Source organism: Equus przewalskii, chromosome 16 (assembly GCF_037783145.1).
Source record: "Equus przewalskii isolate Varuska chromosome 16, EquPr2, whole genome shotgun sequence".
Taxonomy (NCBI): Eukaryota; Metazoa; Chordata; class Mammalia; order Perissodactyla; family Equidae; genus Equus; species Equus przewalskii.
In genome coordinates this window covers 481560-503861 of record NC_091846.1, presented here as the reverse complement: position 1 = coordinate 503861, position 22302 = coordinate 481560, and the positions used below count along the sequence as shown (strand labels likewise).

At 38.2% G+C, this 22302-nt stretch overlaps 1 protein-coding gene across 1 annotated transcript in view; it reads right to left on the bottom strand.

The window, feature by feature from the left end:
- MPHOSPH8 (M-phase phosphoprotein 8) overlaps positions 1-22302 on the bottom strand; it is a 60781-nt gene that overhangs the window by 23442 nt on the left and 15037 nt on the right. Inside the window, exons 2-5 of the mRNA XM_070577768.1 lie at positions 17495-17650; positions 6639-7487; positions 5194-5293; positions 1674-1931 (exon numbers count right to left, since the gene is read on the bottom strand). Of these exons, the coding sequence (XP_070433869.1) occupies positions 1674-1931; positions 5194-5293; positions 6639-7487; positions 17495-17650 (1363 nt within the window). The remainder of the gene's footprint in view (positions 1-1673; positions 1932-5193; positions 5294-6638; positions 7488-17494; positions 17651-22302) is intronic.

The following is a 22302-nucleotide window of genomic DNA, read 5'->3' as shown; positions in this document are numbered from 1 at the left end:
GGAAGGACATTTGGATTCACCTGCAAGAGCCTGAGGCAGTCCTCACTATCTGCCATGTCCCAGCTCATAAGGTGCTGACACCCCTGGCAATCAGGAAGCTGATGCCCTAGCCTGGCTATGAGTTCTAGCAACTGACCCTTCAGTAGATACAGCAGATCGGGTGCACAGAAAGAGCGGCCACTGTAGTACCAGGTGGGATGGTGTATTGCCAAGGACACTGGAATGCCGTTGAGACACAGCGATTTGGTTAACACAGTCACAGCATATCCGCATGTTCTAAACAAGGCCCAAGACATACCAAAGGAGTCTAGACCATCTAACAGACTTCCCAACCGGTGAGAAATTGGCACATTGACTATACGTGCCCCCTCCCTATGAGTGAGGGAGGGCTCTAAATATGCCTTTGTTTGTTCGGACATTGAGTCTGGCCTAACCCAAGCTTTCTCCTGTTACTGCACAAACCAGGCTGCCACCATCAGGGGGTCAGAGAAGCTGAGTAGCATGGACAGATACCCTCGTTGAACAGACAGTGATGGGGGTCACATTTTAGAGGTCATGAGATCCAAGACTGGACAAAAGAACATGACACTGAATGGACACTGAAAACGTGACTAAACCCAGTTAAGGCCTCTATATAAACTGTTAAGATTCTGGCAGGTGGGTGTGGAGATCTACCTGTGCTGCAGCCGCCCAAGACAAACCTCATAGGTAGTCCCCTTTATTAACCTGCCCGCCTACCTGTCTGGAGTGGTCTGCCTCTTTCTTTGGTCTCTCCTTGCCCTCTGTGCACAGGGGCCAGTATCAGATTTCATCCGGGGAACTCTAGAGGCTGCCACCCATCACCTCCAGGTCTGTTCTTTAGAGCGTGGTGTCCCAACAGCACTGCTGCTATTTGGCATTTGCCCTCTGGGCAACCCACTTCCTCCCCCTTGTCTACTGGTTCTAGAAACTGTCCCAACTTCCTGCAAGCTCAGCAATGCCTCAAAAAGAATATGTTACCTAATATCCAGGATCTAGCTGTTTTGCAGTAAGAGGGCCCCCAGATTTCTCTAGTCCACCATATATTCTAAAATATTTAAAAAATTCTCAACTGTTTCTCAAGATTCACAAACTATACAAAGTTCATCAGATTAACCTCTTTTGTTTATTCTGTTGTAGTTATCAATCTATATACGTACTCTTTTCCTTACTCCTCCCCACAGCTGTTGTACTTTGTATTCTATACATGGGCCTCCCCTCCTAAGACAACTTGGAATTCAATATCCTCAGGAGAGCATTTACAATATAATCTTATTTAGAAAATGCTATTTACCGCAAAGCTAAAAGGGCAGAATACAAATAAGTCTGTATTTGACAATTTTATGAAAAAAATCTACTAAGATATACAATCAGCTGCTTGGCAAGAGTAGGTTAAGGTGGAAAACCAGAAATCTTTGTAATTTCTAACAGTGCATGATAGGGACTCAGAAAATGTTTGATCACTTTAGAACTCACAGGATGACCTAGGTCTTTGATATTAAAAGTTATTTATTCAGGAGATTCAAATAAAATGTTCTACTCCTTTATTTTCTGATCTTGAGATCAGAATTACAGTAGCAGAGAAGAGTGAGGAGAGGGAAATAATATGGCGCAGTACTCAAAAAGTTTTGCAAAATGACTGCAAACACACTTACCAGAATTCTCATCCACTTGGCACACACTGTCTAGAGCCTCTTGATCACCTTCAGCAGCTATGTACGCCCAAGTGTCCATTTCATCTCTTGTACTCCTCCTTTCTTTAAGTAACTGCTTGTTTTCCTTGGTTTTGTGATCTTCTGTGATTTTACAATCCAGTGGTATTTCTTCTCTTTTCCGATTATTCTCAGGGAAATCATTTTTTTCTTCTGGAGTTAATTTAAATAAATCAAATGCATTTCTGATTTCTTTAAATGCTAGTGAAAAACATAAAATTGATTATAAATGAGTCACAAATTTTTGTTGTAACCAAAAGAAAATCTGGGTTAGAGCCAGCCCCAGTGGCCTAGCGGTTAAATTTGGGCACACTCTGCTTTGGTGGCCTGGGTTCGGTTCCTGGGCACAGAACCACACCACTTGCCTGTCAGTGACCAAGCTGTGGTGGCAGCACACATTTTTTTTTTTTTTTAAAGGAAGATTAGTAAAAGATATTAGCTCAGAGTGAATCTTCCTTAGCAAAAAATCCCAAACATTAAAAAAAATACCAAAAAAATCTGGGTTAGTGTTAAAGAAACAGATATTCTCTTAATTTTTACTAATATCTGCCTTGGTTATAAAGCAAGATCAGATTATCACTGAATTCAAATATACTATACAGCTACAGTAATCAAAACAGCATGATACTGGTACAGAAACAGACATACAGATCAATGGAACAGAACTGAAAGCCCAGAAATAAACTCACACATCTACAGACAGCTAATCTTCAACAAAGGAGCCAAGAACATACAATGGAGAAAGAAGTCTCTTCAATAAATGGTGTCGGGAAAATTGAATAGCCACATACAAAAGAATGAAAGCAGACCATTATCTTTCTCCATACACAAAAATTAACTCAAAATGGATTAAAGTCTTGAATGTAAGACCTGAAACCGTAAAACTCTTGGAAGAAAATACAGGCAGTACACTCTTTGATATCAGTCTCAGCAGCATCTTTTTGAATACCATGTCTAATCAGATAAGGGAAACAAAAGAAAAATAAACAAATGGGACTACATCAGACTAAAGAGCTTCCGCAAGGAAACGAAAACCAGGAACAAAACAAAAAGACAACCCACCAACTGGGAGAAAATATTTGCAAATCATACATCTGACAAGGGGTTAATTTCCAAAATATATAAAGAACTCATACAACTCAACAACAAAAAAACAAACAACCTCATTTCAAAAAATGGGCAGAGGATATGAATGGACATTTTTCTAAAGAAGGTATACAGATGGCCAACAGGCACATGAAAAGATGTTCAACATCACTAATCATCAGGGACATGCAAATCAAAACTACACTAAGATACCACCTCACACCCATCAGAATGGCTATAATTAACGAGATGAGAAACAGTAAGTGTTGGAGAGGACGTGGAGAAAAGGGAACCCTCCTACACTGCTGGTGGGAACACAAACTGCTGCAGCCACTATGGAAAACAGTATGGAGATTTCTCACAAAGTTAAAAATAGAAATACTATATGATCCAGCTTATCCCACTACTGGGTATTTATCCAAAGAATGTGAAATCAACAATACAAAGAGATCTATGTACCCCTAGGTTGATTGCAGCATTATTCACAGTAGCCACAACATGGAAGCAACTCAAGTGGCCATCAACTGATGGATGGATGAAAAAGGTGTGGTATATATACACAAGGGAATACTACTTGGCCATAAAAAAGGACAAAATTGCCCCATGTGTGACATCAATGGACTTTGAGGCTATTAGTTAAGCATGATAAGCCAGACAGAGAAAGACAAACACCGCATGATTTCACTCATATGTGGAAGATACACAAACACAGGGATAAGGAGAAGAGATTAGTGGTTCCCAGAGGGGAAGAGGGTGGAGGAGTACCTAGGGGAAAGGGGAAGTGGGTGAAAGGACTAAAGGGGCTCATGTACTGTGATGGATAAAAATTAGACTTGGTGGTGAGCAGCATGCAGTCTATACAGAAACTGATATCCAATAACATACACCTGAAATCACACAATGTTATAAGCCAATATGACCTCAATAAAATTAAAAAAAAAAATTAGAAAGGAAAAAAAGCCATGAGGTTGTTTCAGCTGGTTTTTCTACTGGCTGCTCAGTATTTAGTAGGGGTCCAAAGTGAATGGCTGTTAATCTGCTGTTCTGAATACTCCCAGTTTTGACAAGGGCCTACCGAACAGCGAGCCTCAGAATAATCCTAGTCATGCCACCAACTGTCCTTCTGCTAAGACAACTGCCTATAACTCCAACCTAAAGCTAACCTTGTACAAAGATGACTTCTGGTGGTAAGTGGGGGAAATGAAGGGTGCCAGCACGCTGACCACGCACTTCTACAACTGGTACCTGATGCCTCTGAAAATCCACTCAGCTTTTAGCTAAAGATAAAAATGGAAAGGAAACTGGCAAAGCACTAGACCTGCCATGATGACCCAACAAAAGGGTAGAACGGAACAAAATTAGGAAGAACTCTATTATAAACTCTGGGTACATAGCAGATAGGTCTTTTTAGCAGGGATATGGAAAATCGGACTGCCAGTGAGTATCATTATAAAGGAATGAATAGTAATTTAAGACTATCCATTCACAGTTAAAAATGTACCTGAAATTGACATATAAGATGCTAGAAGGAAGAAAAAGTTAATGAACCAGCTCCAATTTTAGCAATATTTTGAATCTTCATCACTCTTTGAAGAGTGACAGATTGTTGTGTTACTTGGAACAGAGTCTAAATTACAGTCACTTTATGTATGAGCCATCCAAACAACCATTGCTCCTTCCTAGCTTCCACTGGCCTGCTGCATACTGCTAAGTCCAGGCTAGCCTTAGAACCAAAATCTACTTTTAATACCACCCCAGTTATGTAACAGCTTTTGGGACAAAACCTAGGGGAAATTATCCATCTCCTAGAATCACTGCTTCCGTAAGAACGTGTTCGAAGTACTCTTGGTACCTTAACTAAAATACCCCTGGGGCTTACTGAAACACTGTTAACGGTGAATGTTTTATACAGTACTTGTTCCAGTATTGACATGTCGTACGGATTCTTGATTATGGTGTATATCTTGACACGATCCAAAATGTGTGTCAATATTGTACTTATACAAATGACACAGAGCTAAATACAATAAATATATTAGTTTGTCTCATTTAGGGTCCACTTTAAAAGACTTTTTCCCCCCAACATAACTAATTTCCTATCTCTGTAATTCTAATGTACTCCATCACCACACTCCAAAGGAGAAAGAACAAGGTGAACAGAAGGGAACAAATTAATTATGAAAACAATATAAATTTTTATATAATAAACTAAAGTAACTGGTTAAACAAAAGTGGCATAAGGTTCTAAATTCCCCAGTGAATGAAATTTTCCAGCTCTATGACACTCAGGGTAGGAAAGACTGTCTTCAAAGTGAATGGCATCCCTTGTCTGAAAGATGGCAATGTTAAGTGGTAAAGCGCTGGCATGCACACTCACTCTTTAATCCCTTTGGCTCTTTTCGGCCTTTTTCTTCCTTGTCCAAATCATGCCTCTTCTGGTATTTTTCTTTGGGCTCATTTTTTTTTGTCTCTTTCTCCTGAAACAGACATACGTCAGAACCACAAGAACAGACAAAGAGCTGATACTGCCTATCCAAAAAGTGGAAAATGAGGGTCCCTGACCTCAGGGTGCCTTGTGCACTGTGGCACATGACCACTGATTGTTACACCTTTCTCACATCAACTGCCTCCTCAATCAAAACTACCCCTCAGCCATGAGAACCTACCAAATATCAAAACCAAAACCTGACACCAGTGTCCTCACTCTCTTTTAAGAACTTTTTTATATTAAAAATAAAGAAAATTCCAACAAACATTCACCTACAGCCATAACAAAAACATGACTATTTTTATTCCTCCAAACATTTTCCCTTCTTATCATTGTAATTTTGGATAATTTTGCTGTTTAAAATTCACTTTTCTCTATTTACAGCGCATAGATATTTTTACATGACTGTATTCATATGTGTGGTTTTCTTCATCGTAACACTCTGTAAACTTTTCTATTTTTGCTACACCGACCTCATAATTAACAATTAAATGGATATGTAATTGTCCCCAAGTTGATATATTTTTTTAACCATTTCCCTCATGACTAGTCAGACTGGTATTAGTTTTAGCGAAGATAACACTGCCATAAATATCTTTGTATACATAGTTTTTTGCCCTTTAAAATGATTTCCTTAAGATAAATCCACAAACTAGGAATAATGGATGGAAGAAAATTATCTTTTTTATAGCCCTTGATAAATATTGCATATATGAAAACTTTCGTAATGTGGAAAATATTTCCATTTTGAAAAACCACATAAAAATATTTTTATAATAATAGTATAAACTCTATTAAATACATTTTTGTAAGGATTAGAAGATTTTTAATGTTAATGCACTCTATGTACCAGTAAGTAAAAAGTGGTACATTCCTAAGACAACAGAGTGAAAATATCAAGTAGGATGTGAGAAGCTAATAAAATCAGCTGAGGAAGCTACAAGCTTTTACTACAAGGCTACACACCATCTGAGTACCTCTTTAAAAAAGACCTTGACTTTTGTCCACAAATTAGCCCTCAATTTTCTTCTTGTACTTAGTCTAAAAGACAGCAAGTTTGAAGACTGAGAGATCAGCTGAGGAGGTCCAAAAGCTGGCTGGTCTCCAGCATGTGTAACTGCCTAGTACGACTCACACTATTAAGTAACTCCCTAACGACAGCAAGACTCTTCCTGCAGCCTGTTGCTTCGCGTCATTATTTGTGAAACTTGTTGATCACTCAGAAGAGTGCTGGCTTGGTTTGAATGTCTCTTGGTTTGAATATCTTGAAGGTTTTACTGTCATCCTTCAGTCTAATCCTCCACCTGCCCCCTACCCCCAGCCCCCATACTCACTTCCCCAGCTGAGTCAGAGGACCTGAGGCTCCTTTCTTCCCCACCCAACCGTGAACTCTTCTGTGTTTGGGCAGAAGCAGGGGTCAGCTTATCTAACTCTGTAGTACTTTTGCCTTTGTCTTGATTCTTTTGTTTTCTATGTATATTTTTCTTCTCTAGGAAAAGGTTCTTGTTTTCTAGCTTTTTGCTCTCTTTAAGTTCCTCAGTCTTTCTCGGTTTCTTTTTTTTCCTCTTTGCTTTGCCATCAGTATCCTCATCAGCACTTACGGGGCCATCCAGCTCCTTATCAAAAACAGTATCTTGAATTACATCTTGCCCTGCTTTCTCTTTTGCACTTTTAATCTTTAGTTTCTCCTCTCTGTTGTCAGAATGTGAATCCTCATTGTCATCTTCTTGAAAAGGGGAATCGTTAAGTACATTTGATTCAGTTTCCAACTGAGATTCAACAAATTTCTCTTTTTTTGTTTTTCTGTTTTCTTTGGAATCTTCTCTTATTTTAGTCTTTAAATCTCTTATTTCACCCTTTTTAACTTTCTTTGACTCCTTAGTTTCTTTCATATCATCTTTTTTGGGCTTTTTGGATTCCTTTAATTCTTCTTTGGCTTCTAAAATTCTTTTCTTTGTCCTTAAATCAAAAACTAAACTTTCAGAGGAGCTCTCTAGGTCTGGTTTGGGTTTATCTTTCAGTTTCCCAGTCTTTGCTTTTTTCTTTTTCAGATCATCTGGGCTTTTCTCTTCCCTGTGCCTTAATTTTTTCTTTTTCTTCTTTGGAGAAGTATCTTCTTTTGTCTCACTTTGCTGATCGCTATCAGAGTTTGCCTCAAATATGTCATTATTTAAGGACAGTCTCTATAAAATATAAAAAAGATATAAATACTCATTAAGGTATTAATTTAAAAGGTCTTGAAAAGGAGTACTAATGAAATCTGGTAGAAATTTTTCTTTTCCTAGCAGTTTCTCAACTCCTTATAAAATTACTTACCTACATTGACATTGTATAACACAAGTTATATCTCTGATTTAGCACAAAGCTGGTAGCAATGCTATGTACTTAAGAAAGTACATAAGCACAGAGAGAGAAAATGTTAGCACTGCTGAAGGTCTCAAACTCAAGCAGAAGTGAACAATAACAGTCTTAGGTATGGGGGGTTGTACATAATTTAAACTTCAAAACTTCCAAAAACACCAAGGAAGTAATTTGTACAGGCTTTCTTCGTTGCCAAAAAAGTTGTTACCAATCCAAACCCAAAGGTATTTAAGACTTTGGATCCCAGAATGTCCTTAAGCCTGTCATTACCTTCCACAGTTATATATGGAACAAGCAGGACCGCACACAAATCTTACGTCCCCGACTGATTTGATTTGTGTTATACAATCTGAAATACCTTCCGTGGAAAAAATGTTCTCCTATTCTTAAAAAAAACAGAAAAGCCCGAAAAACCTTTAGAATAAAGTACTTGTATAGACACAAACACACTGTGAACAGTATTTTCAGTTCCCAATTCCCCAAATTCTATTCTCCTAAATGACGGGGCAGGGGAGGGTGGAAAGAAGGGAGGGAAAAGATAGGTGTGGTTTCAAGTTTTCCCTATAGTGCCCAAGAAATGAATGCCACCAAGGTTACTAAGATAGTGAGAACACAGAGGCATTGCATAACTTTTGAATCTCCCTGAATTGCTTTATAAAGACAAACCAACTAGGACAGCAAAACAAACCCCCCACAGACAACGTTAAACAAAATTAACATCTACTTAACAAAATTAAGTGGCAAAGTATCCCAATGAACCTCAAAATATAAGTGGGGGGGACACACTACTCACAGCTATAACACCTGTATGGTATGAGTATCTATTCAAGAGGAAGCAAAGGCAGCAATGAAAATGGAAGGAACCACTAAAAGTCTGCAGGCCCATCTGAGAGGAGCAGCTGAAGGGGGACGAGAGGCACCTGCATGTGGCGACTACAGGTATGTGGGGGCCTGGCAGGGCCAAGCCCTGTGAACTCTCCAAGTACCCAGCAATGCTTCCTTCCAGGACATCTATGACAAAGCCCCACAATGAGTAACTGCTGAGATCAGATTCCAAATAAAGTAGGACAGGAAAAATAGAAATAAACAAAAAGAAAATTCTGACATAAGTGGTGGTGAGGGCAGGGTGAAACCACACCCAGGAATAAAGATCTCATCAAGCTTAAGGGATTTTTTTTTGAGGAAGATTAGACCTGAGCTAACATCTGCCGCCAATCCTCCTCTTTTTGCTGAGGAACAATGGCCCTGAGCTAACATCCCTGTCCATCTTCCTCCACTTTATATGTGCGATGCCTGCCACGGTGTGACTTGACAAGCAGTGCATAGGTCTGCAGCCAGGATCTGAACTGGCAAACCCTGGGCCACCGAAGTGGAATGTGAGAACTTAACTGCTGTGCCACCAGGCCGGTTAAGGCCATATTTTTTAACCCTTCATAAAACTAATAAAAGGAAGGTGCTCAGGAATCATAAAGCTATTCCCCTCCTCTGCCTCCTAAAATTTCGGGAGAAGTAATTTCATATAAATATGAGCAGCAGAAAATGATTAGGACAGAATGTTTTACTAAGCTGTTAAGAAAAAACAGACTAAGCAAGAGTAGCTATCCTAAAAACAATAAAAGCCTGCCAGAAAGACATGCCTCTGAAACACGTGAAACTAAATAAACAAAACTTTGAGGCATCAGGCAAAAAGACTAAGCCACTTATAAGAGAAAGGAACTTAGATTCGTCATTAAAGGGCAATATTTTATGCCAGATGACAATGGAAAAACACGTTAAGATACTCAAGAAAATATGAGCCAAGAAATTTATATCCAGTCAAACTGGCTGTCAAGGACAAAGGCTGTCAACAAACTGTAATGAAACACAGGAACCCTGGGCACACCGTTCTCAGGAGCCCCTCCTACAGAGGTGGTTCTAAAGCCTCAGCGTGCATCAGAATGCTGGAGGGCTTGCCAAACCCAGGGGGCTGGAACCCACGCAACTGTGCACCCCAGAGGCTGCATTTCCAATGCCTTCCCAGATGAGGACGACTGGTGCTCCTGGCCTACAGTCCACACTTTGTGAACTACTGTGCTAAAGAATGAGCTTCAGATAACCAAAAATGACTGTATAGACCTCAAAATAAGGATAGGTGGAAAGCATTAGCTTCTAGAATTAAGGCTGAATGATGGTTATAAGAGAGTACAGGATGTAATGACTAAACGCTCTGACTCTTACCAAAACAATGAGGAAATACCAAAGCATAATGTTCTTGCTGATTGCCTTGTAGTTATAAACTGAGAGTAAAAGGACAGCACTTCAAATTAGATTTGGAGGGAAAGGGAAGGCAAGGAGAAAACAGGTGCTACTTAACAATCAAACAAATGAACTTGGTTATCAAACTAACATAATCACAGAGTAGAAAAAAAAGAATTAATCCCCCCAAATAACTTCTGAACACTGAACACCCTCAGTGAATATACTCTAAGGAGAAAAAGAACTGCAAAAAGTTTAGAATTTTACGGTATAATGGGTGTAGCAAATCTGAAACTAATTTCCAATTACTGTAGGATTGAGTAAATGAGGACACAGAAAGTTGACACGAATCAGAGTTCTCATGGTAGAAAGAGGAAGACAGAAGGAAGGCCATTGGGAATGAGAGGAGGGCCCCGTGAGGATGGACTGAAATTACAGACATCAAGATGAATCTATGATTTAAAACAGAGATACTTAGTTTTTCCTTCAGCTCTGTCTACTTAAAGGGCCTAGAAATGATGACGTCCCAGAAGCAGTAAGTACGTCTTGGTTTCTAAATCCTATTCCCCTCTAAAAAGAAATGGTTGATACCAGGGTTGGAGCAGCCAAGTCCCTGGTAATGCTGGAGTATCTTGTGTTAAAAAGCAAAAATGTGCTCAAAACACAAGGGGAAATATCAAAAGGACACAGGCGCTGGCCTAGAGGGGCTCCCACTAGCCAAATTCCAAACCGTTTTAGTGTTAACATGAATATAACAGTAAAGATTAACATGCTGAATAAAAAGATTCCATGAGTGTGTACTGATACTAAAAAAATTTAAGGGAGGGAGGAGCTGCTCTTTATAGGATACAAACTGAAAAATACAGAGTAACAGAATTAGAAAAAACCCTATTTTGTAACCACCACAGTAATAACTAATTGAGGCAAGAATCCTCAAGGTATTTTAAAATGATGGGGTGAGAAGTTGTTGGGGAACGCGACTCTCACAGTCTTGAGGATTACTTATTATTAGAGTATTTATTCTTCATGTTACTTATTTTAAAAGAGAAAAACATACCTTTAAAAAGGGAGAAAAAATAATGGCCCTCACTTTATCATACAATTTAACCTCTCCAATCAATGAGACCACTGACACATCCTCCATCTCTTGATGTAACGTGCAGCGTCTATGGAACACATCTGCTAGAATGTTTTACATTGGATCTAATCACGAGGAAGCAAATCATCTAATTCCAATGAAAAAATACTGTTTATTTGTGTTTAACATTAATTAGAATCCATCTAATTCCAATGTTAACAACTTTCTATAAAACAACTGGTCTGGACTCTTAAAAAAAGCAGGGGGCAAAAGGTCATGGAACTGTCTAGAAGAAAGGAAACTAGAAAGATGCGAATGGAACTAAACACACCACATGACAGAAAGTAGTACTGGACGTTGCAGGACAAACAGGGAAATCTCAACGAAGGCAGCTATATATGAGATTGCCACACTGCTGATATAAGACTATTGGTGTGTCACAGTGATAAACTTAAATTCTCCAGAGTACGATAATGCAGGAGAGTATTGTTGTTATAAAATACACGTTGAGGAATTCAGCTTGCTCTCCAGTGCTTCAGACAGCGTCTCCTGGCCCTACAGCCACCCTTTGCTTTAAGCACTATCTGTAAGAGTACTTAACGATTTCTCCTTTCTCAATCTGCCCTTAAAGAGTTTGTAAGTGACTTCCCCCCTCTTGAAAATCATTTTGCTAAAAAGTGGTATTGACCTCCTCATTCCCAAATCGAATAGCCTGTTTTTATTTAAACTTTCCATAAAAGTAAAGGGAAAAGAAGGTGGAAAAGGAGGAAGAATAAATTTAATCTTGCTACATGTATAACTAATTTTACTTCAAAAAAATTTTTAAACAAGAATTACAAAACTCTAAACTATTTTTTCAAAATACTTACAGTCATCAGATTATTACTTGGAACTAATAAGAAACACTATCCTGCACGCCCCACCAATTCCCCAATCTACATTTCCAGCCCAAATCTTGCTCTTCAACTCAAACCAATATTTCCAATTGGAGAGACTGGACATCCTTATTTGGACGACAAAAAAGTAACTAAAATCTAACGTGTTCAAAACTGGACCTGTTGCCTAAATAACAGCATCATTTATCTAGGTTCCCAAAGTGGTAATCTTACTCATCTTTGACTTCACGTTTTCCGCTATGTCAGATCAGTCACTAAATCCTCGGAACATGAACTCAATTCTCCAGCCTACAGTACCCTAATTCAGTTCTTTGCCTCTCTCAGCCAGCAGTCTCCCCATTTCAGTATCATGACCAGTGTTTTCGGAATGATCTTCCTGCTAATAAAGACAGGAGGGATGACAGAATTAGAAACTCACTATTTTCCAACCTCTAATGAAGAATGGTTCTAGGCCATGATCATCAGCAGCTCCTAAAACATACACATGAAATGTTAGGAGCTTTCTAATGATGGATCACACTGAAAATACCTAATCTCAACGATCGCTTTTAAGCTCATTGTAAGGGAGTCAGGGAGACATTATGTGCTTTCTGGTATGCTGCAAGAGGAGGTAGAGAACACTACCTATGACTATCCTTGCCAAAAGAAAAAAATCAAACCTGAATGTAATCATGCTTCTTTATCTAGCTACCAGCTTACAGGAATATGGGGGATAGAGGAACATGTTAAAAGACACCATGCACCCGGCCAAACTCAAAATATGGAAAATTCTACAAAAAAGTCCTAGTTTCTTCATCAGATAAACAATATGGAGAAAGAAGGGAGAAGTTAGGGGAAGAAACTGTTATAGATTAAACGAGATTTTAGAGATTATCAATGATATATAATGGGTAGACTTTTTCAATGCCCAATTCAATCAAATCAACAAAAAGACATGTTTTGTTTTATATTTTTGAGACAACTGGGGAAAACTCAACACATTATTAGATATTAGAAGACATTAATAAGTGTAAACCTTTTTTTGGCATGATAATGTTATAATGGTTATGTTTTAACAATTCCTTTTACCTACTGAAGTATTTCAGGGTGAAGTGATGTCATATCTGGAATATGCTTTAAAATACTCCAGCAAATGAAAAAGCAGAGGGGGAGGAGTAGACAGAAAAAAGAAGAATGGCAAAGTACTGATGACTGAAACTGGGTGACAAACACTGGAGTCTTGTGATACTGCCCTCTCCTTTCTTAAATGTTCAAATTTCCCTTAATAAAATTCTCCAAAAATCATCTTCCTAAAATACAAATCTGATCATACGACTTCCCTCAAAACTTCTGCCGGTCTTTTGACCACCGGAGCGATCAAGTTTAACCTCGGCTGCTATGACTTTCTTCCTAGGCTCTGCCCAGCCTCACTCCTGCTACTTTCCTGGTCAGTGCTCTAGCCCTTCTCATTATTCTCAAAACCTGTGCTTCTGCACATCTCCGTATCTGCTTCCCCACCCAGGATCCCCTGAATTCCTCATCTTTCAGGGCTTAGGCCAAATGATGAATCCTCTGTAATATAACTTTTATGCTTATCTTAGAAAGTTAGTTGCTCCTTCCTCTGTTAGATTTTCCGCAGCACACACACAGCTGCCTGAGAATGTTCTTCACTCTACAGTTTAGTTTCCTGTTTGCCTAGCCCTCCTCTTGACTGTCCCGGGAGCTCCTGAAGGCCAGGATAGATCTTATTTTTCTTTGTATGCCTAGTGACTGTCACATATTACAACTAGATTTTTTTTAAATGAATGAACATGAAATAGTTAGCAAAGAAGTCAGAGTTATTCCTTTTATCAGGAAAAACAACTTAAAAGTATTCTAAAGTTCTGAAAATCCTCAAGCGTATAAATAAAAAAGATCCCCCAGGAGTTTCCACTCATCAAAACTCTAAAATCAGGCCTCTAAACCAACTAGAGCGTTGTCTCCTCACTGCCACGGTCCTTCTGCACCTTCCCTGTTGCTCTGCTTTGTCAGGTCAGCCAGCAGTACTCCTGGCCCAATCTGGTGTCTGTAGAGCTGTCACTACAATAGGGGGGCAGGGTCACCTGTAAGCTCCTGATCCTTCTTATTCTTCCTCAGTCATCTGGGAAGAGCTCTAATCATGGCTTTTCAGCAAAAAACTTTGAAAAAAGATTTTTAATTTGGTCATTAGACTACTCCCCAAGACAGTTACAACCTGTAGATTTTAAATATGAAACAGCTTGATGCAAATAGATTATAAGTCTAGTAGTTTGACTTCAGGCATCAAAATACGATGTTTGAAATGATTATTTAGCCATATTTTAAATGAATCAGTAGGTTAGTTGTGCCTGGGTGAGCCAGCCCTGGAGCCCCTGGCCAGGTTCAATGAAGTCAGGATATAAAATTAGTTACCATCTGATGAACAGCTCTTGTTTGCCATCAGAGAACATGTAGACAAATGTCTAAAGCGATAACTTCAAAAATAACTATAAAATAATCACAACAAAGAATTGAAATCACACATACCACAGGTCTGAGCACTTCTAGTACACTAGCAACCTGTCTTTTTACTCATTTTAATAGTCTCTCAGGTAAAATAAACATATTACTTATTACCCAAATCAGGACAACTTTGAAAATGAAATGGGGCTCTATTAATAATTATACCAAGTCAACAGGCATAAAGTGGGGCTGACCAAAACAAATCAAGATATAATTACCTACTCTATTTACGTAACATCGCCATCTATGGGAATGTCCAGCAATAATGTGTACGAGGCGTGATGACAAAGTGACTGAGGATACACCTGCAAAAGGTACAACACAGCCCCCAGCGTCTTCTCCCTCTAGGCAATCACCTTTGGAAACCATGAGCTTTTCAACAGTGCAATCACTGCTCAGAACACTTTTGGAAGTGCACTCTTGCACTTTGAGAACCTTTACCATGCTTTTTGGAGCACTATTTTGAGTCAAACATGAGGTATCACTAGAAATTATTTTTCTTCCATGACATTAAAGACAATTCTGAAAGAAAAAATTTAAAACCATTTTGGGCCACAGCATTATTGGAGTAACTTTACTGCATAATAGGTACACTCTTAAAAATAATGTTTTGGGGGGCTGGCCCCATGGCCGAGCCGTTAAGTTCGCGCACTCCGCTGCAGGCAGCCCAGTGTTTCGTTGGTTCGAATCCTGGGCGCGGACATGACACTGCTCATCGAACCACGCTGAGGCAGTGTCCCACATGCCGCAACTAGAAGGACCCACAACAAAGAATATACAACTATGTACCGGGGGGCTTTGGGGAGAAAAGGGAAAAAATAAAATCTTAAAAAAAAAAAAATAAATAAATAATGTTTTGGAAGCACAAATTCTAATTCGTTTTACATTAAAAGGGTATATATATTTATTACTTTATAGCCAAACTTCAAGAGACAGAAGTAATTCAAAAAACTATCCCTAAAAAAAAAGTTATCCTCAGATAAATTTTAAGAGGCAGAACTATCTCTTAGCTGAGTAGTAGGTACACAGGTGATTGTTTCATAATTTTTTCAAAAACATACTTGTTTGTTGGTTAGAATATGTATTAATAAAAAATTATTTTACAAGAAGGAGGCCAGCCCGATGGCACAGTGGTTAAGTTCGCATGTTTTGCTTCAGCGGCCCAGGGCTCACCAGCTTGGATCCTGGATGTGGACCTACGCACTGCTTGTCAAGCCATGCTGTGGCAGGCATCCCACATAAAGTAGAGGAAGATGGGCACAGATGTTAGCTCAGGGCCAGTTTTCCTCAGCAAAAATGAGAAAGATTGGTGGCGGACGTTAGCTCCGGGTTAATCTTCCTCAAAAAGAATAAATAAATAAAATAAAAAGAAAAGCAGAAGAAAAAGTCTTTAGTATATGGTACTATCTTTAAAAGAAAGATCCCAGGGGTGGCCCCGGGGCTGAGTGGTTAAGTTCGTGCTCTCTGCTTCGGCGGCCCAGGGTGTTGCCAGTTCGGATCCTGGGCGTGGACATGCCACCGCTCATCAAGTCATGCTGAGGGGGCATCCCACATGCCACAACCAGAAGGACACACAACTATGTACTGGAGGGCTTTGGGGAGAAAAAGGAAAAATTAAAAAATCTTTAAAAAAGATAGATTCTATGTGTACAACTTGCAAGGAACCTCAAGAGCAAGACAGACTTTACCTATGTTTGTGTAACTGTGACCATGTAAGGGTCTGACCCATAAAACACTGTGTCTACTACAAAAAGCTATCCCTGAAAAAAAGAAAGAAAAAACCCCCAAAAGGCAAAAATGGTAAAATGTTGATGTAACAGTACAGTCGAGACTCATCTGTGTCATACAACATCAACTATCAAAGCTCAAGGCAGACCAGTGGTCACCTTATTTGTAGATTTTCAGTTTATTTAAAATGAACAGCTTGACCATATCACACCCATGAATGTTAAACAGCACCTCAGTTTTTCTTTTAGTTTCAAATATCTGATGGTCAGCAAAAAGATAAAAGGTATCCAAATGCTAAATGATAATAAAAGTATTTTAATGAACAAGTATCATTTCTGCATCATGCATATTTTCCTGGTAAATAGCATTAACAAACATTTTTTTGGTTATTTTAGAAACCATTTCTAACTTCTATGATGCTTACTAAGTCCTAAGCAAGCAGTGCTCCCAGGATTTAAGCAGAAAACTATAAAAGGAAAAGCAACAAGTTGAATAAGAGCTGGTTCAATTTATAAATACAAGCTATAAATGAAATTTACATGGAAAAGTAAAATAGGAAATTCTTACAAGGTTCATAAATAAAGCCAATTCAATTATCTGTGTAATAAGAGAATCAAGGATAAAACAGTGGACAAATCCAGAGAAGAAAACGTTTAAACCAAACGTGTGTTAGTTTAACATTATCCCACTCCATCCCACCAGAAAATCTTTTTCCAAACTGCTGATAACAGAAATTTAACTTTTTTGAGTTCCTTTCATCTCTTTATCCTTCCTTACCATCAGGAAGAGCTACTAAAACCCAATAAAGTAGCTAAAAATTGAAATGGGAATAGAGGCAAAAACAAAAGACCTGGATAATCAAACCTATTAATAACCTGAAATGTACTAAAATTTATAGCTTTATAAAATGATCTAAGAATTGTTTTAATTAACTAGCAGAAAAATCAGACATAGAAATATGTTAATAATACAGATTAAATATAAAAGTATGCGCAGTATCTGTAGTACTAATATGAATAGCACAAAAAATATTCCTCAGGTATATAAAAACAAGATGCTTACATCTTGGACAAACAAGGCAAGTTTCAACACGTCTCTTTTCCTCCCACTTTCATCTTACTCTTGAATTAAAGGAAAATATTAACCAACATATTTGAACTATACCTGTTTCAAATTAATTGCAATCACAGGTTGGTTACAGAAAGAAGAGTTTGGCAAAAATCAATGAAAGCGTTCTGTGAGAATGAATTGGCTCTACAGAATTTACAATAGGAATATTGTGGACTTTACTATTATTTGTGAATTCTTTACTGCACATTCTTTATATCACAAAACTTTTTAATAAACTTATTGTACTAAAAAAATAAAAGGAATATGAGATAAAACATGATACCTGAATATCTTTCTTGACTGGTTTAGCTTTGTTATCTGTAATTTTCTTCCTAAATTCGAGAAGAACTTCTTTACAGTCCTCAAGATGAACTTCAGGCTCCCAGGTGTCATCCTCTGATGTATAGCCTTTCCATCGCACTTTGTAAAGGATTTTACCCTGTCATATAAATTAAAAACAGGCAAATAAAGAACTTGATTAAATTTCTAAAAACATACAATTGCTGAGACTATATCAAACTAAAAAGTGTCTGCACAGCATAGAAAATCATGAACAAAATGAAAAGGCAACTGACTGAATGGGAAAATATTTGTAAATCATAAGAGGTTAATATCCAAAAAATATATAAAGAACTCATCTATCTCAATAGCAAAAAATCAAACAATCTGATTAAAAAACAGGCAGAAGATCTGAACAGACATTTTTCCAAAGAAGACATACAGATGGCCAACAGGCACATGAAAAGATGCCCAGCATCACTAATTGTCAGGGAAATGCAAATGAAAACCACAATGAGATATCACCTCATACTTGTTAGAAGGACTACTATCAAAAAGATAAGAGGGGCTGGCCATGGGGCCGAGTGGTTAAGTTCTCGCACTCTGCTTCGGTGGCCCAGGCTTTTGCCAGTTTGGATCCTGGGCGTGTACCTGGCAACGCTCATCAAGCCATGCTAAGGCGGTGTTCGACATGCCACAACTAAAAGGACCCACAAGTAAAATATATAACTATGTACTGGGGGGCTTTGGGGGGAAGAAAAACTGGAAATTAAAAAAACCTTAAAAAAAAAAAGATAAGTATTGGTGAGGATGTGGAGAAAAGGGAACCCTTATATACTGTTGGTGGCAATATAAACTGGTACAGCCACTAAGGAAAACAGAAAGGAGATTTCTCAAAAAATTAAAAACAGAACTATCATATGATCCAGCAATTCCACTTCTGGGTATTTATTCCAAGAAAATGAAAACACTTAACTTGAAAAGATATATGTACCCCCATGTTCACTGCAGCATTATTTACTATAGCCAAGATATGGAAACAACCTAAGTGTCCATCAATGGATGGATAAACAAAAATGTGGTATATACAATATGGAATATTATTCAGCAATAAAAAAGGAAATCTTGCCACTTGTGACAACAAAGAAAAACCTCAAGGGCACTATGCTAAGTGAAATAAGGCAGACAAACAAACACAAATACTGTATCATCTTACTTATATGTGGAATCTAAAAACAAAAAAAAAACAACCAACCAACCAAAAGCTCACAGATACAGAGAACAGACTGGTGGTTTCCAGTGGCGGGGGGGGTGGTGGTGGTGGTGGGGGATGGAAGAAATGGGTGAAAGGGGTCAAAAGGTACAAACTTCAAGTTATAAAATAAGTCCTGGGATGTAACACACAGCATCAGTGACTATAATTAATAATACTGTATTGCATATTTGAAAGTTGCTAAGAAAGCAGATGTTAAAAGTTCTCATCACAAGAAAAACAAATTGTTTTGTAACTACATAAGGTGATGGATGTTAACTAGGCTTACTGTGATGATCATTTTGCAATGTATACAGATATCAAATCATTATATCGTATACCTGAAACTAATATAAGTCAATTACACCTCAATTTAAACATTCTAAAATTAATAAAAACCACAGTATCATTGATCCATTTTTCATAAACCAAAATCTGAGGTCTTATTCTAATTATATAAGCAATGCATAATCTTTGAAAATCAGTGGAAAATAGGAAAAACCAAATAAAAGTCACCCAGAGATACTGACAACAATTTGATCTATTTCATTCATCTTTTGTATTTATAAATTTATATTTTATATATATATATATTTTTTTTTTGGTGAGGAAGATTGTTGCTGAGCTAACATCTGTGCCAATCTTCTATATTGTATGCGAGACACCACCACAGCATGCCTTGATGAGTGGTGTGTAAGTCCATGCCTGGGATCAGAACCCATGAACCCCAGGCCACTGAAGTGGAGCATGTGAACTTAACCATTACGTCATGAGGCTGGCCCTTAACATATATTTTTAAGAACACTGGGATAATATTTTTATCTTGCTTTTTCACATATATCAAGAACTTCTTGTTTCAATATTTCTCAAAAACATGAGTTTTAGTGACTGAACATTATTCCATCACATAAATACAACAAAAAACACAGTGAAAACTCTCCCTTTGGAAACCAAAAGTTCCTTTGATTGTTTGCAATTTTTGTTTTTATAAATAAAGCTGTAATATACTTGCACATCTCTGATGTTAGAATAAATTCCAAAAGAGAGATCAACGGGATCAATTATAAAGCCATGTGAAGACTGTTAAAATACATTGCCAAATGCCTTTCAGCAAAGAGGATCCAATTTACACTTCCACAAGATACAAGAGCTGATCATCTCTCAGTGCTAGGGGTCAGCAAACTACAGCAAGTCTTGCCTCCTTTTTTGCCCATCCTGTGAGCTAAGAATGGTGTTACATTTTTAAATGTTGACAACAAATAAAAGAAGAATGACAGTTATAGCAAGTGCTTTACAATGTGTTGTGCACTGTCTAAACCTTGGCATTTATAGCTCATTTAATCTTTACAACAATCCTGTGAAGTACTATTATTCCTTTTATGGATGAGAAAACTGAAGGTTCTATATAACATAACTAGTAAAGATGACACAGCTAACGAATAGTTCAGCTGAAATTCAAACCCGAGGCCTGAGCTTTAACGTGCTTCTGCATATGAAAGTCATTTAACACTGCAAGGGCAGTATGTTTAAGTGCCAAAGGCAGATGCAGATAACACACTCCAGTGAGTTCTCAAGAGACATCCCTGTCTTTAAGAGAAGGAAGATCTTTTTAGGAGATTGAGGTCACGTTTCTACCATGATAGGGAACAGTAACTTTAAACCCCAATTTTGCCTCTCAACCCATGAAATCTAAAATAGTATATGGCGATTTACAAAGAAAGTCTGCCAACTTCCGCTCTACACCACGTCTACTTACAAAATTATCATTAAGCCATTTACACTTTTTCTTTAAAAAATTACCTGTTACATGCCTTCTTTCACCACTGCTTTTCAACATTGTACTCAAGTTCTAGCCAGAGCAATTAGATAAGAATAAGATATAAAAGGCATTCAAGTTGGAAAGGAGGAAGTAAAACTATATTCATAAATGATATGATTCTATATAAAGAAACTCCCAAAGAATCCACAAGAAAATAACTAGATCTAATAAACAAATTCAGCAAAGTTGCAGGGTACAAGACGAATGCACAAAAATTAGTTGTGTTTCTATACACCTGCAATGCATAATCCAAATGGGAAATTAAGAAAGCAATTCCATGTACAATAGCATCTAAGAGAATAAAATACTTAGGAATAAATTAATAAAGGAGGTAAAAGACTTGTACACTAAAAACTACAAAACATTGCTGAAATTAAAGAAGACAAATTAATGGAAAGATATCTGTGTTTTTAGGTAGCAAGACTTAATACTGTTAAGATCTCAACACTATCCAAAGCAATCTACAGATTCAATGCAATCTCTCTAAGAATTCCAATAGCCTTGTTTACAAAAATAGAAAAGTGAATCCTCAGATTCATACGCAACTGCAAGATGCCCTGAATAGCCAAAGCAATCTTGAAGAAAATGAAGTCAAAGAACTCACACTTCTTAATTTCAAAACTTACTACAAAGCTATAGTAATCAACAGTATGGTACTAGCATAAGGACAGGCATAGAGAGACTCCAAAAATAAACCTATACATCTATGGCAAATTGATTCTTGATAAGGGTGCTAAGTCCAAGCAAGAAGAAACAAACTGTGCTGGTGTTACTGCACAAAACTGGGGTTCTCTGCCTGATGTGCATAAACAAGTCAATTAGTTACAGCATCAGCCTCTTGGGGGAGAGAGCAGCTTTATTCTGTGAGTTTGACTTGCAGGGAGACAGGGGGCACAGGCCCTCACATGCATCTCCCTGATTCAGGATGTGGGGCAAAACCTAAGAGATTTTGGAGAACAGGCCGGCACACAGAAACGCTGGTGGGACAGGTTTTGATTGGTGGGCATTGGGCATTTATGGTGAGGTTTTAAACATTTATGACAGGGTTCTCAACTTTTATGATGAGGTGGGGAAAGAATTTTAACACCGGATCTTCCTGAATGAGGAACCCCTTGCTTCTGATAAGAATCCAACTTTTGGGGCCAGCCTGGTGGCGCAGCGGTTAAGTTTGCACCTTCCACTTCTCGGCGGCCCGGGGTTTGCTGGTTTGGATCCCAGGTGCGGACATGGCACCGCTTGGCAAACGCCATGCTGTGGTAGGCGTCCCACATATAAAGTAGAGGAAGATGGGCACAGATGTTAGCTCAGGGCCATTCTCCCTCAGCAAAAAGAGGAGGACTGGCAGTAGTTAGATCAGGGCTAGTCTTCCTCAAAAAAAAAAGAACAATCCAACTTTCAAGTTCTGGTCTTGTCCTGGTCCTTGGGTTCCATGGGAAGGAGGATTTCTGGTTTTGAGGGCATTTCAGGTCATGATTTCTTCTCTCGTGCATGCCCTGGCTACATGACTTTTTAGATTTTCTCAAAGACAATTCTTTTTTTTGTTTGTTTGTTTGTTTTGTTTTTGGTTTTTTTTTATTGAGTTGATAGGTTACAATCTTGTGAAATTTCAATTGTACATTAATGTTTGTCAGTCATGTTGTAGGTGCACCACTTCACCCTTTGTGCCCAGCCCCCACCCCACCTTTCCCCTGGTATCCACTAAACTGTTCTTGGTCCATAGTTTTAAATTTCTCATATGAGT